Source organism: Pleurodeles waltl, chromosome 1_2 (genome assembly GCF_031143425.1).
Source record: "Pleurodeles waltl isolate 20211129_DDA chromosome 1_2, aPleWal1.hap1.20221129, whole genome shotgun sequence".
Lineage (NCBI taxonomy): Eukaryota > Metazoa > Chordata > Amphibia > Caudata > Salamandridae > Pleurodeles > Pleurodeles waltl.
The window spans coordinates 1,336,684,118-1,336,701,764 of NC_090437.1; the positions used below are offsets into that span (position 1 = coordinate 1,336,684,118).

General features: G+C 47.7%; 1 protein-coding gene across 4 annotated transcripts in view; it reads left to right on the forward strand.

Moving 5' to 3' along the window:
* The window catches only part of LOC138251924 (long-chain-fatty-acid--CoA ligase ACSBG2-like), a 411,952-nt gene that overhangs the window by 341,287 nt on the left and 53,018 nt on the right, over positions 1-17,647 (forward strand). For all 4 annotated transcript variants that reach the window (XM_069205692.1, XM_069205693.1, XM_069205690.1 and 1 more), the window contains 2 exons: positions 1,103-1,267; positions 1,902-2,083. In XM_069205692.1, coding sequence (XP_069061793.1) covers positions 1,103-1,267; positions 1,902-2,083 — 347 coding nt within the window. The remainder of the gene's footprint in view (positions 1-1,102; positions 1,268-1,901; positions 2,084-17,647) is intronic.

Sequence of the window (17,647 nt, forward strand, 5' to 3'; positions counted from 1 at the left end):
GGAAAGAAGCTGTTTTCAAGGGTGGTTTCGTGACCAGCCAAGAAGGTACTTGTGAATGAAATAGAATTTTAAAGGATGCCATTTTCTAACGAGTGGAACGTTTGGTGGGGGAAGTTGGAATGTTATCCTGACATGTGAGGCAAAGCGAAGAGAGGCTGTATAATTTGTTTTTTATGAGAAAAGTGAGAAGGCCAGGGTAGGGTGTTTAGTCACCCTAGATCATGATCCTCTAGTAGCAATGAAGCAGTGGCAAGGCCCCGTGCGGCAGAGAATGCAATGGGGGCCCTAATAGAATCAATTTTGATATCCGTTAACTGTCCCAGAGGACTGAAGAGGGAGGAGTAAACAGTAGATGAAGTGGGTGAAACCATCTCTGTAGATGCTAAATAGTTCCTTGGTGATGCCCCTGAAGAGGACCTGGCAAACCGTGTGATCTTATGGTTGCTTGTCTTTATTTCTGCGTGACAATCTGTGGATCATTTGCTAGATTTTGAGGGAGAGCTATAACTCTTACAGATAGGGCACCAAGATATTAAGAGTCTGGGCTAACTTGAACTCCAGGTGAGCTAAGATATCTGGAGTCTCCACAGAAGGATCTGGGGTTTCCAGCGGGAGCTGCAACAGGACTTCCTGTTGTCTCGTAAGGCTGCACCGAGAGTTGGGTTTAACAGTGTCAAAAGCTTTATCTACAGACTTTGCTTTCAGTTAAGAATTTACTATAAAGTGAATAAACCAGGATAGCGGATTGCTGTCTGTGATCTCTAGCTCCGATATTAAGAACAATAAACATAGATTATGACCACTCATGACTTGGCTCAATAAAGAACTGAATATGGCCCAGGAACTCCAAATCATGTAACCCCATCAGCAGCTTTTATTCTTATGGTTTTATTTTACTCGTTCAAAATGATGACAGTGGATATGCAGAATATTGTGAGATAGAGGCTGACTGGTGCCCCGCGTGCAGTGTCTCGATAGCTAGTGATACGTGTGTGGTGCTTGAGATATAATAAACCAATGCAAATATCCTCTACTTTTCTTGCTTCTATTGCTGAATTTCTTGGCGAGGTCTGCTCTAACTGCGTTCTCTTTTGGTCTGCAGCTGACGTGGGTGGTGAAACAAGCATGTAAAGTGCTTAATTTTGTGGACCAGGAAGTGCTCATCAGTTACCTGCCCTTGAGCCATGTTGCAGCTCAAGTTGTAGACCTCTGGCTGCCCATATTTAGTGGAGGAACTACATACTTTGCAGACCCGGATGCCCTCAAGGTAAATGCAGAGGAGCAAAACCTCTATGTAGGAAAAATACTGGCATTGAGCATGACATCTCATGGGCACTGCCCTCTTTTGTAAAGGCTTTACCAGGTATCAACAAACTAGCCTTGCTGTCCCCCTTGAGTTAAGTCATGTAGGTGGGCAACAAATTGACATTTTTGGGAAGCAAAAAGTGTAAAGCTGGCTCTTGTATCCTGTGGCCAGCCAGTGCTAGAAAGGAGCACCATTAGCTTACAAAGTAATGCATGTTTATACTCCTATTGGTGTCTCTTTTGCTGCAAAATCATCTTAGATTTGAGCACCTTCTAGCCATAGTTAAGTCCAGCCCTAGCCCTTTAAACATTGTTATAGATTGACCAGACAAGTTTTACAATCAATATTTCAAATTCCCTTCTATACCGCTGCCTATACTGGCGAGTCCCATTTTTCTGGTCTGTGGGACCCCCTTGAGTTCATATCTTTGTCTGCCAGTGGAAGACTCCAGGTATCTTTCTCCATAGTGGCATATCCAATTGCCATATTGTGATCACTTTGGTGCATATAATTTTACCTGGTTTGTACTAGTTATACGAGCAAAGGTAAGTGAGTTGAGGCCACATGGATCATTCTCTGCTTTTTTTGTTCATAGGGCTCCTTGATCACCACACTGCGAGAGGTGCGGCCCACTGGCTTCCTTGGGGTGCCAAGGGTGTGGGAGAAGATCCAGGAGCGGATGAAGGCACTCGGTGCCAAGTCTTCTCTCATCCAAAGGAAAGTAGCTGCCTGGGCCAAGAGTATTGGGCTGCAGGCCAGCTACAATCGCATGAATGGGTAGGGTACATTGACCTCTTGACCGGATGACTTGTGTATTTTTAAACCTTTTTTCTTGAACACTGATGTCCTACTGCCATTGGATGTGTGAAGGCCATGTGTCAAAAATGTACACTGTTTAAGCCTGTTTTAAATGGGTTGTCCATGTTAATGCTACAAGTTTGATATTTATTTTAATAAGATGCAGTCATGATCAGGATCTGGTCTCTTATGGCATTATTACTAAAACATATACCAAAATGCTGTCTTATACAACTTATATACAGAAGAATATCTCCATAGGCAGGATCTTTGTGACATTTCTCTAAACAGGTTTGCTTGTGGCTAGTGTAATATGCTATTCATTACAATTGAGTGTAGAGTAGGCCACGATTCACGAGGCAACCAACCAAAGCCCGCCGTTTTTTTCCGGTGGACACAGACAATGATTTGAGTTTTTACGCAGGGCAGTTTTGCGTCTATTTCCGGCGCGTAGACTGGGATCCTCTTCGGGTTGCGGGGTCTTCAAACGCCCCAGGGATTATGCGTGGAAATCCTGGGCGTGCAGGACAAAGTCACAGGGGCTGCGTCGATCCGGGGGGGCGATGCGTGGAAATTTCTGCCACATGGCAGGCGCTGTCGATTCCTCTCAGGAAATCGAGCTGCGTCAATCCGGCTCAGCTCTGCATAAATCCAGTGGGAAGTTCCGGTCCAGACGCTGCATCGATCTTCTCCTTGCGAAGTCGGGCTGCATCGATCCGGTCCGGCATGCAGTGATTTTCTCCACGCGATGCAGGCTGTGCGTCGTTGCTTGCAATCTGTGTTGAATTTTTGCCACACAAGGAGTTCTTTTGCAGAGATGAGGTCTTTTTGCTTCTGAGACTTCAGGGAACAGGAGGAAAGTTCTATCCAAGCCCTTGGAGAGCACTTCTCATCACAGCCAGAAAGCAGCAAGGCAGAAAGGCAACAGTCCTTCTCAGAAAAGCAGTCCCAGTGAGTCCTTTGGGCACCCGGGCAGTTCTTCTTGGCAGGTTGCAGGTTCTGGTTTAGGGATTCTTCACCAGTGGTATCTTGTCCAGAAGTGTCGGTGAGGTAGTATCTACCCCAGAAGTGTCTGAATTGGTAGGTCAGAGACCCTGCTTAAATACCCAAATGTGCCTTTGAAGTTAGGGAGACTTCAAAGAGTGGCTTAGAAGTGCACATGGTCCCCTTTCAGTTCTAGGTATGCCCAGACGTGGGTCCAGTGCTTCCCATGCCACTGGATTCAAGCTAGCCTGGCTGATGAGGGGTGAAATCCTGAAACCGGTCCCAGGATGCTTGTTTCCGGTCCAGAGCAGACCTGGGGTGGCAGTTCTGGCTGGACTGTTCCCATGGGGAACATGGTCAAGACTGATTTGCATATGGCTAGTTCCAAACTGGAACGGCATGGGCAGCAAAAAAACTATGGATTTAGGCCCAGATCTCTGTACTGGGGGTGAATGTTTGACATTGTTCAGCATTCCGTCCATCACTTGTTCTTTTTCCCCTTTCAGTTCTATCCTGTCTGCCAGGGTCGCAGTAGGGGATGTCAGTCCTTTGTGTGACGTTAGGCTACTGTCCTTTGACATGTCAGGCCCTCCACCCTCCCAGCCCAGGAAGATCCATTCAGTATGCAGATGTATGCAAGTGTGACTGAGCATCCCGTGTTTGGGGTTGTCTGAGTGAATGCACAAGGGAGCTGTCAACTAATCCTAGCCAGACGTGGTTTGGAAGGCACAGAAGGATTTAAGTGGAGAGAAATGCTCACTTAAAGTAGCATTTCTAAAATAGTAATATGAAATTCTACTTCACCGTTAAGCAGGATTTTGTATCACCATTCTGGCCATACTAATTATGACCTGGCTACTCCTTTCAGATCAGGATCTACTACTCAAACAGTATATGAGGGTAGCCCTAATGCTATCATATGAAAGGAGTAGGCCTCACAACAGTGTAAAACGAATATAGGAGTTTTACACTACCAGGACATATAGAGAACACATGTTAATGTCCTGCCTTTTACCTACATGGCAACCTGCCCTATGGGCTACCTAGGGCCTACCTTATTGGGGACTTGTATGTAGAAAAAGGATAGTTTAAGGCTTGGCAAGTAATTTTAAATGCCAAGTCGAAGTGGCAGTGAAACTGCACACACAGGCACTGCAGTGGGAGGCCTGAGACATGGTTGGGGGCTAAGTATGTGGTTGGCACAACCAGTGCTGCAGCCCACTAGTAGCATTTCATTTACAAGCCCTGGGCACATGTATTGCACTTGACTAGGGACTTAAAAGTAAATTCAATAAGCCAATTGGGTATGAGCCAATGTCACCATGTTTTAAGGAGAGAGCATATGCACTTTGCACACTTTACTATTGCTGATCAGTGCTAGAGTCCTAAAGCCAGCAAAAATGAGGTCACAAAAAGATGAGGAAGGCAAAAATGTTTGGGGGTGACCCTGCAGAAATGCCATTTTCAACACCCAGGAAGAAAAGACCTCCTTGATAGGTCTGGGCTTTATCCATGGACGTGAAGGTAGAAACAAATTTGAGTTCCCTGATAAAGGGCTCTCCAAAGAGGCCATCTTGGGGAACAGGGCCTGCCTCCGAAGAAGCCAGCTCCCCCAGTTTGGGGTCCACCTTGATCTGAAGGGAGCGGCGTTGTTCCGTACAAAGAGTGCAGATGGCATTGCCCTGTAGGATTATCGCCTGCTGAGCCCAACCTGACAAAGCATCAGGGTATGAGGTATTCCGAGGCTCTGGTGTCCTCTGCCATGTCCCAAATTTTTGTGAGTGGGCCAACCACGTCTAGAAGCTTGTCCTGGCAGGCTCGCCATGTTCGGTCGATCCCTTTTTTGGGGATCTTTGATAAACTTCCCCAGGAACGTCGCCATGTTGGTGTCAATCTTGGGAGTCGGGGCTACCTTATCCTGGAGAGAAGGGTGAGGACATTCTGCTTTACTGCGGTTCTGGACTTCTTTATCCAGCGGTTTACAAAGATGACCTGCCAGATAGGTGGCCAACTTGGGTGCCGGCAGCCACTTTGCCAACTGTGGTTGAATCAGATAATCGGGATCAAGCATAACATCGGTAGGGACCTCATCTGGTCCGGTGTTTTAGATGGAAAGGGCGCAGGACCCTCTGGATTCAAATCCGTGTCCGAAGAGCGCGGGGATTCAATGGGTTTGTCAAGTTGGGAATCAGGATTGTAGGGTTGTTCCAAGCAGGTGTTTTTAGGCGTGCAAAGGCCTCCAGGGCATCGTTCCCTGTGTGCTTAAGTGTAGGTTCCGGGCTTCTCGCACGTCCCCAAGAAGATGGACCTGCGGGTCTGGCGGGATCCTCGGCCGGCAGAGAAAGGGAACATTGAGATGCCATTAAATGTATGTTCGATGGCATCTGTTGCTGCAGATACACATGTTGTGCACAGTCCGCCATCTGGTGTTGGGTCGGAGTGTTACAAGTTGTTTTTCTTTGAAGAAGTCTTTCGAGTCACGAGACCGAGGGACTCCTCCTCTTTGCTTCCATTGCGCATGGGCGTCGGCTCCATCTTAGATTGTTTTTTTTCCGCCCTCGGGTTCGGACGTGTTCCTTTTTGCTCCGGGTTTCGGGACGGAAAGATAGTCAAAACTTCGAAAAACTACGTCTGTATTGTTTCGCTCGGGATAGTTAGAATCGACACCGAATCGTGAAGAGCTCCGGTAGCCCTTCGGGGTAATTTCGATCCCCCGTCGGGGCCTGGTCGGCCCGACCGCGTGTTACATCGACATCGATGGAACGGACCCTGTTCCGATTCTGTCCTAAATGCCACAATAAATATCCATATACGGACCAACATTTGGTCTGTAACTTGTGCCTGTCACCTGAGCACAAAGAAGAAACTTGTGAGGCCTGTTGTGCGTTCCGGTCCCGAAAAACGCTCCGTGACCGTCGAGCCAGAAGACTACAGATGGCGTCCACGGCGACAGAACACCGAGAGTTCGAGGAACAAGGAGAAGAGGAGGAAGCCTTCTCCATCCATGAATCGGACTCGGATGAATTCGACGTTGAGGAAACTGTGAGTAATACGTCAAAGCACACAGCACAAGAAAACAGACAAGGCCCAGGGGACGCCACTGCCAACTGGCCATGGCTCAACCCATAAAGGTGACCGTCCATCGGCACCGAAAAAGGCCGAACTGGTGCCCAGATCGTCCGACTCGGGTCGAGACACAGGCACGCAACATTCTCGGGACCGAGAAAGTGTTGCCGAAAAAGATAGACGCTGAGAAAGCGGAGCCGACGCTGCTCGACGCAGAGACAGCGGCACCGAGGATGATCGATGCCGAGAAGGCTCGACTCCGAAAAAGAAGAGATCCACCTCGGAGCCGAAAACAAAAAAAGACAGTTTCGGTGCCAAAACAACCAGCAACCGAACCCACTACCGGCTCATATTCAGAGGAACAATCATTGTCCTCTCAAATGCGTAAACACAGGTTTGAAGAGGAGTTACAGACTACTGATGTAGACCATACACAAAAGAGGATCTTCATCCAGAGTGGAACAGGGAAGATTAGCACTCTCCCACCAATCAAGAGAAAAAGGAGACTAGAGTTCCAAACTGAACAACTGACACCACAAGCAAAGGTGGCAAAGAAAGCAACTCCGCCACCCTCTCCTCCACCTGTAACTCCGATATCACCGGCACAAACTCCGTCACATTCACCGGCTCACACCACCATGAGCCAAGATGACCAAGATGCTTGGGACCTATACGATGCCCCAGTGTCAGACAATAGCCCAGAGTCATACCCTACCAAGCCCTCACCACCCGAGGACAGCACAGCGTATGCGCAGGTGGTAGCTAGGGCAGCAGAATTCCACAACGTGTCGTTACACACAGAACCTGTCGAGGATGACTTCCTTTTTAACACCCTCTCCTCCACCCATAGCAACTACCAAAGCCTGCCTATGCTTCCAGGAATGCTAAGGCACGCGAAGCAAATCTTCAAAGACCCTATCAAGAGTAGAGCGATCACTCCAAGGGTAGAGAAAAAATATAAAGCACCTCCCACAGACCCTGCTTATATCACCTCTCAACTGCCACCAGACTCAGTCGTGGTAGGAGCAGCTCGCAAAAGAGCCAATTCACACACATCGGGCGATGCACCACCCCCGGATAAGGAAAGACGAAAATTTGACGCAGCTGGGAAAAGAGTCGCTGTACAAGCTGCAAGCCAGTGGCGCATCGCAAACTCTCAGGCGCTCCTAGCGCGTTATGACAGAGCCCATTGGGACGAGATGCAGCATCTCATCGAGCATCTACCCAAAGAATTTCAAAAGCGGGCAAAACAAGTGGTTGAGGAGGGACAAAACATCTCCAATAACCTAATACGCTCCTCTATAGATGCAGCGGACACAGCTGCAAGAACAAACACTGCAGTAACCATCAGAAGGCACGCATGGTTACGCACATCTGGCTTTAATCCAGAAATACAGCAAGCAGTACTCAATATGCCGTTCAACGAACAACAATTGTTCGGACCAGAGGTTGACACGGCGATTGAGAAGCTGAAAAAGGACACTGACACTGACACAGCCAAGGCCATGGGCGCGCTCTACTCCCCGCAGGACAGAGGCACTTTCGGCACCTTCCGTAAAACAACCTTCAGAGGGGGGTTTCGGGGTCAGGCCACACAAGCCAGCACCTCACAATCAACACAGTCTACCTACCAGGGACAGTACCAAAGGGGAGGTTTTTGGGGCCAGTACAGAGGGGGACAATTCCCGAGAAACCGGGGGAAATTTCAAAGCCCCAAAACCCCAACAACCAAACAGTGACTTACAAGTCACTCAACCCCTCCACATAACACCAGTGGGGGGAAGACTAAGTCAGTTTTATCAATCGTGGGTGGATATAACAACAGACACTTGGGTCTTAGCAATTATCCAACATGGTTATTGCATAGAATTTCTATAGATCCCTCCAAATATCCCACCAAAAACACAAAAAATGTCAAAACAGCATTTAGACCTCCTAGAAATAGAAGTTCAAGCACTACTGCAAAAAGAAGCAATAGAACTGGTACCATGTACAGAAATAAACACAGGAGTCTATTCACTGTACTTTCTAATACCCAAAAAGGACAAAACACTGAGGCCAATCTTAGATCTCAGAATACTAAACACCTACATCAAATCAGACCACTTTCACATGGTCACACTACAGGAGGTGTTACCACTGCTAAAGCAACAAGATTACATGACAACCTTAGATCTCAAAGACGCGTATTTCCACATACCGATACATCCTTCGCACAGGAAATTCCTAAGGTTTGTATTCAAGGGAATACACTATCAATTCAAAGTCTTACCGTTCGGTATAACAACCGCACCAAGAGTATTTACCAAATGCCTAGCAGTAGTAGCCGCACACATCAGAAGGCAGCAAATACACGTATTCCCGTATCTAGACGATTGGCTAATCAAGACCAACTCGCTAACAAAGTGTTCACAACACACAGAGTATGTCATACAAACCCTCTACAAACTCGGGTTCTCCCTCAACTACACAAAATCACACATTGTGCCGTGCAAAATACAGCACTACTTAGGAGCGGTAATCAACACAACAGAAGGATTAGCCACTCCGAGTCCACAAAGGGTTCAAAATTTTCACAAGGTCATACAGGCCATGTATCCAACACTAAAAATACAGGCAAAAGTGGTTTTAAAACTCCTAGGCATGATGTCCTCATGCATAGCCATTGTCCCAAACGCAAGACTGCACATGAGGCCCTTACAACAGTGCCTAGCATCACAATGGTCACATGCACAGGGTCACCTTCTAGATCTGGTGTTGATAGACCGCCAAACATACATCTCGCTTCTATGGTGGAACAGTACAAATTTAAACAAAGGGCGGCCGTTCCAAGACCCAGTGCCACAATACGTAATAACAGATGCTTCCATGACAGGGTGGGGAGCACACCTCGATCACCACAGCATCCAAGGACAATGGGACGTACATCAAACAAAACTGCATATAAATCACCTCGAATTACTAGCAGTATTCCTGGCACTAAAAGCATTTCAACCCATCACCACCCACAAATACGTTCTTGTCAAAACAGACAACATGACAACAATGTATTATCTAAACAAGCAAGGGGGAACACACTCGACACAGCTATGTCTCCTAGCACAAAAGATATGGCAATGGGCAATTCACAACCACATTCGCCTAATAGCACAGTTTATTCCAGGGATCCAAAATCAACTAGCAGACAATCTCTCTCGAGATCACCAACAGGTCCACGAATGGAAGATTCACCCCCAAATCCTAAACACTTACTTCAAAATTTGGGGTACACCGCAAATAGACCTATTTGCAACAAAAGAGAACGCAAAATGCCAAAACTTCGCATCCAGGTACCCACACAGACCGTCTCAAGGCAATGCCCTATGGATGAACTGGTCAGGGAAATTTGCATACGCTTTTCCCCCTCTCCCTCTCCTTCCATATCTAGTAAACAAATTGAGTCAAAACAAACTCAAACTCATATTAATAGCACCAACATGGGCAAGACAACCTTGGTACACAACACTACTAGACCTGTCAGTAGTACCACACGTCAAGTTACCCAACAGGCCAGATCTGTTAACACAACACAAACAGCAGATCAGGCATCCAAACCCAGCATCGCTCAATCTAGCAATCTGGCCCCTGAAATCCTAGAATTCGGACATTTAAACCTCACTCAAGAATGTATGGAAGTCCTAAAACAAGCTAGAAGACTATCCACTAGACACTGCTATGCAAGCAAATGGAAAAGGTTTGTTTGCTACTGCCATAATAATCAAGTTCATCCATTACACGCATCCCCAAAAGATGTAGTGGGATACTTACTACACTTACAAAAGTCAAATCTAGCCTTCTCTTCCATTAAAATACACCTTGCGGCAATATCTGCATACCTGCAGATTACCCATTCAACTTCACTGTTTAGGATACCCGTCATTAAAGCATTTATGGAAGGCCTAAGAAGAATAATACCACCAAGAACACCACCTGTTCCTTCATGGAACCTTAACATCGTCTTGACAAGACTCATGGGACCACCTTTTGAACCCATGCATTCTTGCGAAATACAATTCTTAACCTGGAAAGTTGCATTTCTCATTGCCATCACATCTCTAAGAAGAGTAAGTGAAATTCAGGCATTTACAATACATGAACCTTTTATCCAAATACACAAAAATAAGGTTGTACTAAGAACCAATCCTAAATTCCTACCAAAGGTTATTTCACCGTTCCACTTAAATCAAACGGTAGAGTTACCAGTGTTCTTCCCACAGCCAGACTCAGTAGCTGAAAGGGCACTACATACATTAGATGTCAAAAGAGCACTAATGTACTACATCGACAGAACAAAGGAGGTTAGGAAAACAAAACAACTGTTTATTGCATTTCAAAAACCTCATACAGGAAACCCAATATCAAAACAAGGTATAGCCAGATGGATAGTTAAGTGCATCCAAACCTGCTATCTTAAAGCAAAGAGAGAGCTGCCCATTACACCAAGGGCACATTCAACCAGAAAGAAAGGTGCTACCATGGCCTTTCTAGGAAATATTCCAATGCACGAAATATGTAAGGCAGCCACATGGTCCACGCCTCACACATTTACTAAACACTACTGTGTAGACGTGCTATCCACACAACAGGCCACAGTAGGTCAAGCCGTACTGAGAACTTTGTTTCAGACAACTTCCACTCCTACAGGCTGAGCCACCGCTTTTGGGGAGATAACTGCTTACTAGTCTATGCACAGCATGTGTATCTGTAGCTACACATGCCATCGAACGGAAAATGTCACTTACCCAGTGTACATCTGTTCGTGGCATTGGTCGCTGCAGATTCACATGCGCCCACCCGCCTCCCCGGGAGCCTGTAGCCGTTGGAAGTTATCTTCAACATTTGTACATTTGTATATATATATATTACTTAACCTTAATTTGTACATACTTATTCATTCCATTGCATGGGCACTATTACTAACACACACAACTCCTACCTCACCCTCTGCGGGGAAAACAATCTAAGATGGAGCCGACGCCCATGCGCAATGGAAGCAAAGAGGAGTCCCTCGGTCTCGTGACTCGAAAGACTTCTTCAAAGAAAAACAACTTGTAACACTCCGACCCAACACCAGAGGGCGGGATGTGCACAACATGTGAATCTGCAGCGACCAATGCCACGAACAGATGTACACTGGGTAAGTGACATTTTCATTTCTTCTCAAGGGGAGCCATGAGTTGGGTGACAACCTTAAATATTGAGGCATCCATGATGTGACAGCAGGCGCGGCCTGTCCTTTAGGGTGGAGGGGCCACGCCTCTCCCCACCTTTTACCCCTCATGAAGAGTGTCTATCAGGCTGGACAAAGGTCAGCCTGACAGACACTGTTCATGTTCAGGTCAGGCAGCCAGGAGCAGACATGTGCAATTTGTGCAGACTCCTGGTTGCCTGAGCTGAACTTTGCTGGGCTGAGGTCACAGCTCCTATGGGTGTGACCTCCTCGGCTCAGCAAAGGTGCCTCTCTGCCCTCCTCTGGGTGAGAAGGAAAGCGTCACCCAAGAATTTTTCCCTGGACGCTTCAGGTTTAATCCCTGAAGCAGCCAGGGCGAAGGTGAATCAGTGACACTTCATCACAGAGTGGGGTGGGGTCAGCAGTCTCACTGACCCCATCTCACTCTGTGACGAGGCTGCCACTGCTACCTTGCCTCATTGGCTGACCTTCCAGTTGATAATTTCTGTCACATAGTGGCGGCCGCCAGCTTTAGGTGGGAGGGGGCTGGCCTAAGGTCAGCCAATGAGGGAAGGCAGCAGTCCCAACCCTCCTGGGACCTCCGAGGCTGAAGGTAAGTGTCTGTGTGATGTTTTAAAATGAATGATTGTGTGCGTGCATGTTTGAATGTTATGAGTTAATGGATGTGCGTGTTTTGTGTGTGTGGAAACCTAAAGCTGCCGGCCGCCACTGTGTGACAGAAATTATCAATAGGGAGGTAGGATATCTGTTCCTCCTCCATATACTCCTCTGAGGTATCGGCCAAACAGCGTTTCTCCGCCATGTCACACCAGTGTGGCCCATCGGGCACTATTAGCCAACTGCAGTGACTTGAGGGTGATATGGGTGCTGATTGGCAGGATACTGTAGCGCACAAAACTCAATCGGTACCCACTTGCCCCTGAATATTTCAAGGGCGGAGGGCTGATCGCGCCACCTCCGAGGCCTGGGCCTTGTCCCTGTGCGGAGAAAGAGCCTCTCGGGTGTCTGTCTCTAGGCCGGCTCCGAGTTCTCACTGCACCCACCGGTTTTTCCGAAGTGGGGATTTTAGAGAACAAGTTCCCAGAGTGAAAATGGTGAGCACGCGTCAGGTTTGCGGTGTAAACTATGCGAAACTGATGCGCGGGGTCGAACGCGCAAGGTGCAGAATGCCAGGAGTTCACGGGCCCTCTAGTTGGTCGGACTGCCATGAGCCACCAAGGAAACCGCGTTCCCACGGCTGGAGAATTGCTAGAACCTCCTTCTTCAGATTTAATGATAGAAGGAAAAATAGAGCACAGCAAAGAAAAATAAATGCTACTTATCTGACTCCGGAGCAGTGAAGAAAGAGGAAGGGAAGACGTGGAGTCGGGCTCATCAGACGGACGACTGCCAATTGGATGACAAGGAAGTCCTTCATTGATGTTGTTTTCTTTACTTTACTTTTCTGCTGTCTGCTGGGAAAAGTAGTTGGCCGTTGGCTATCTGGTTTAATGCTGCTGTTTGAAATAAAGTGAAAGTACAGCCTAATCCTCGCCGCTGGTCCTGACATATAATTCGAAACGCACCCCTGAAATATTAGAGCTAGTTTGTTTTCGGTCAGACCCCTTTGCTGATAGTTTGTAAGGTGTGAAAGCTTTTCTGCTAGTCTGAGGTTTGTCTGTGAAGGGTGAGTAGTGTTGCTAGTATGTGATTGCCCTCTGAGAGGTGCTGTCAGTGTTTAGGGCTTTAATGTTGCCCCCTCTGTTCTGATCAGGGTTGTGCCTGAAGTCTTGCAGTGCACAAATATACAACTGCTAGGTTTATTGAAACCTGCATCAGTTGTTAAAAAGCAGTCCTGTTCCTGTGAACCTTGGCTGTTCTTACCCTAATAAGTCTGGGCGGATATTGTGGGGTCCTGAAGCATTAACAACCCATGGAGACCGTGTATTTACTTTTGACAAGCCTTGAACAGTGACTCCTGGTAGGGGGCCCTCACAAATCACACATTCTCCACATCCGCCTCTAACCCCACAGATAGAAATGACACCTGTGGCGTTGTGCCACGAAGCACCAGTTTACACCAACGAACAGCTTTAGCTTCCTCCGTTGGACCTCTTTGTGAGTGCACACACTTACCCTCTGCACGTGGGCTCTGCCTTCTGCTTCAGTTCAGCAGCTCAGCATTGATTTCTAGTAGCACTTCTTCCTGGCCCACTGTTCCCAGTGCATCAACCCTGAAGCCGCTCCAGGGCTCCTGCATGTATGCACACAGTGCATATATGCAGCAAATTGTGTTTCTTGTGCATGGCATGTGTGCTGTGCAGTGAGCTTGACAAGAGCAGCCATTGTGCCAAGGAGATTACACATACAGAGATGGAGATCCAGGAGCCGAGTGGGTGGGGGCGAGGAGTGGTTTGCTGTTCAGAAGAATACATAACTTGATCACTACTGGGGTGTGGGGGGGGGGGGGAGAAGGCAGGGAGAATGCAACAGCGGCATGGCTGGTATGTTGCAGCAGCATGTGACGTGGGTGGTACATGGTGCAATAAGTTTCAAAATTAAGAATCCTTGGTGTCATGCCTCATAACATGCCCTGCTGAAGCTTGTACTTGTGACAACAGGTTTGCTTAAATTTTCAGCAGTGACCAGCACCACAACTGTTAGAGTATGTAGAGTCATAGCAGGGTGCACTTGACAGATCGGTAGAAGTCGAGATACATTTTTTTGGTGCAGTAGACAATGTACATCCATAGTAACGTCTGAAAACTGGTCGGGTGAGGCGCTTGGAGGGCAGTCAGGGATACTCTAATTTGCCAATTTGAGCCCTTTACCTTGAGCCTCCTGGGAGAGCCTTTATCATTCATTAAAACCAAACAGCCTATGGTCTGCTTTGATGCCTGACATCCAGGGTAGCAAGTCAGTGTTTCACAGCTTACTAAAGGAAGTGGTATGGGGTTAGAAACTCTGAACTCGAGAAAGCACACATCAACCCTTACTAAATGCCCAGTCCTAACTACAGATGTCTGTTAGACAGTATTAACTCCTTTCTGATGGTGTTTGTCTTGGAAGTAACAATGTCAACTGTTTTCCTATTTTTATGTTCCACAGTTAATAAAGTAAGCCACCTTCCTGTTGTATGCCATGTAATTTTATGCAACACAAAGCCCTTCATATTTTGACAAAAGGGCCTTAATCAACAATGTGTAGGAAAATGCCACTGTTGGCATGGTCACCCCCCACTTTTTGCCTAGTGTTGATGCCAGCTTTGATGGAAGTGTGCTGGGACCCTGCTAACCCGGCCCCAGCACCAATGTTCTTTCCCTACAACTGTTTCAACAATTGGCACAGCCCTGGCACACCGAGTCCCTTGTAAAAGGTACCCCTGGTACCAAGGGCCCCATAGCCAGGGAAAGTCCCTAAGGGCCACCCTCAGGGATCCTTCACTCAGTACATGCACACTGCTTTGCAGCTTGTGTATGCTAGTGGGGAGAAAAGACAGTCGCGATGGCACTCCCCTCAGAGTGCCATGCCCACAAACCACTGCATGTGGCATAGGTAAGTCACCCTTCTAGCAGGCCTTACTGTCCTAAGGCAGGGTTCACTATACCACAGGTAAGGGCAAGCTGCATGAGCGCTATGCCCCTACAGTGTAAGTCAATTCTTAGACATTGTAAGTGCAGGGTAGCCATACTGAGTATATGGTCTGGGAGTTGGTCATTACAAACTCCACAGCACCATAATGGCTACACTGACTACTGGGAAGTTTGGTATCAAACTTCTCAGCACAATAAACCCATACTGATGTCAGTGTGGGATTTATTGAAAAATGTACACAGAGGACATCTTAGAGATTCCCCCTGTATGTTAGCCCAACTGCTAGTGCAAGGCTGACCGCTCTGCGCCAGCCTGCCACTTCCAGACGAGTTTCTGACCACATGGGGTGAGTGCTTCTGTGCACTCTGTGATCAGAAACAAAGCCTGTCCTGGGTGGTGGTGCTGCACACCTTCCCCTGCAGGAACTGTACAACTGGCAGTGAGCCTCAAAGGCTCAAGCATAGTGATACAGTGCCCTAGGACACTTCAGTTAGTGGAGATGTGCACCCCTGGGCGAGCCCCCACTTTTGGCGGCAAATCCAGAGGGAAAATGAGAAAAACAAGGTGTCACCCCCTCAGCCAGGACCACCCCTATGGTGTCCAGAGCTGAAGTGACCCACTCCTTGAGAAATCTTCCATCTTGCTTTGGAGGACAGGGACCAATAGGGATAGGGGTGTGCCCCCTCCCCAGAGGGAGCGGGCACATGGAGGGTGTAGTCCCCCTCAGGGACAGTAGCCATTGGCTACTGCCCTCTGACCCTCACACCCCTAAATTTAGTATTTAGGGGCGACCCTGAACCCAGCTCTTCAGATTTCCTAACGACCTCAAGAAAGAAGAAAGGACTGTTGAGCTGAAAGCCCCGCAGACTAGAGGACACCAACGGACTCGGCCCCAGCCCTACAGGCCCATCTCCTACTTCGAAAAGCTGCAAGAAAAGAAGCAACGCTTCTTGCAGGACCAGTGACCCCAGAAAAGCCTCCAGGGGGCTGCCTACATCACAGAGTACCAAGAAACTCCTGTGGACAGTGGTCCTGTCCAAAGAAATGACCAAGAATCCAACTTTAAAGGGACTCTTGCTTCACTCCAGAAGCGAGTCCAAGTACTCTGCCCCTGACACCCCTGGCTTGTGTCCAGAGAAACCAACTATCCAGAAAGGACCCAGGCTACGCAGTCGTTTCCACCCTGGGCTGACCTCTGCACCCCCATGACTATCCCTGCAGGTTTTTTTTCCGAGGACCACCCTGACCCGACTACTTGGGATGAAGATATCTGACAGCTGGAGAAGCACTGCACCCGCAGCCCGCCAGGCCTGTGAGAAACTGACCACTGGTGCAGCAACGACCAGCAGGCAGCCCTCACCCTTGCCCAGTTGGTGGCTTGCCTGAGAGGTCCCCGTGCCCTGCCTGCAACACCTAAGTGATCCCTCAGGTCCCTCCATAGAGGTCTACTGAGAACCTGATGCCCTGTTGGCACACTGCACCCATCCACCCCGTGCCGCTGAGGGTGTGGTTTTTGTGCCTACTTGGGCCCCTCCAGTACTCCTCCAAACCCCCGGTCTGCCCTCTGACAACATGGGTACTTATGTGCAAGCAGACTGGAACCGGAGTACCCCCCTGTCTCCATAGGCACCCACGTTACTTTGGCTCCTGGTTGACCTTGTCACCTAACCAGCTCTGTGTTGTTGGTGCTGGGTGCTTGGGGTTGCCTTGAACCCCCAACGGTGGGCTTACCTATACCACCGAGACTGAACCCATAAGTGTGGTACTTACCTCAGAAACTGTACTTGACTTACCTCCCCCAGGAACGTTTGAAAATTGCAGTGTCCACTTTTAAAATAGCTTTTTGCCATTTTAAAGAAAACGGTGTACAATATTGATTCTATTCAAAGTCCTACTGTACCTTTCACTGGATGTACTTACCTGCTGTATGAATCTTGTGGTTCTAAAAATAAAGAAAATAATATTTTTCTATACAAAAACCTATTGGCCTGGAGTTAACTCATTGAGTGGGTTGTTTTCACTTATTGCTTGTGTGTGTACAACGAATGCTTAACACTAACCTTTGATAAGCCTAACTGTTTGACCACACTACCACAGATAGAGTATTAGTATGATCTATTATTGCCTCTGACAAGCCTCTTGGAGAACCCCTGGACTCTGTACACAATCTCATTTTGATGTAGTATATACAGAGCCAGCTTCCTATAACAATGTTTTGTCTGAGTAATCTAATTACGTAGTAGGTGGGCTAACACAGCTGCTGCCAGAGATGTGCAAAATGAAACAAGACCCCTCTATCCTTGTGAACTAGAGATCAGTGTAAGGTGGTCTCATCAGGAAACAATACAATCTGGGTTACACCATGCAAAATCCTTCATGCTGTATTTCACACAGAATGCATTAACATGTCCTTCAGTTTAGAACAATGGGACTACTTCATAAGTAGGCTAAAGATCGGCTGCCCAATAAAATGTGTAATGATTAACCAAGGGACAGAGCCAGAGCTCCGAGCAGGAGGTCAGTCATCTACCCCTTGGAGTCATTCTTGATCAATCAGCAAGTCAGACTTCAAGCAGCAGGACAGTCCGTAGTACAAGGCCATCGTTATGGGGTACTCCATAGGTCCAGGAGTGAACTGAAGAGTTGGTCTAAGGGTTAAATAATTTACCTGGTGAAAGGCTTTGAAGCGG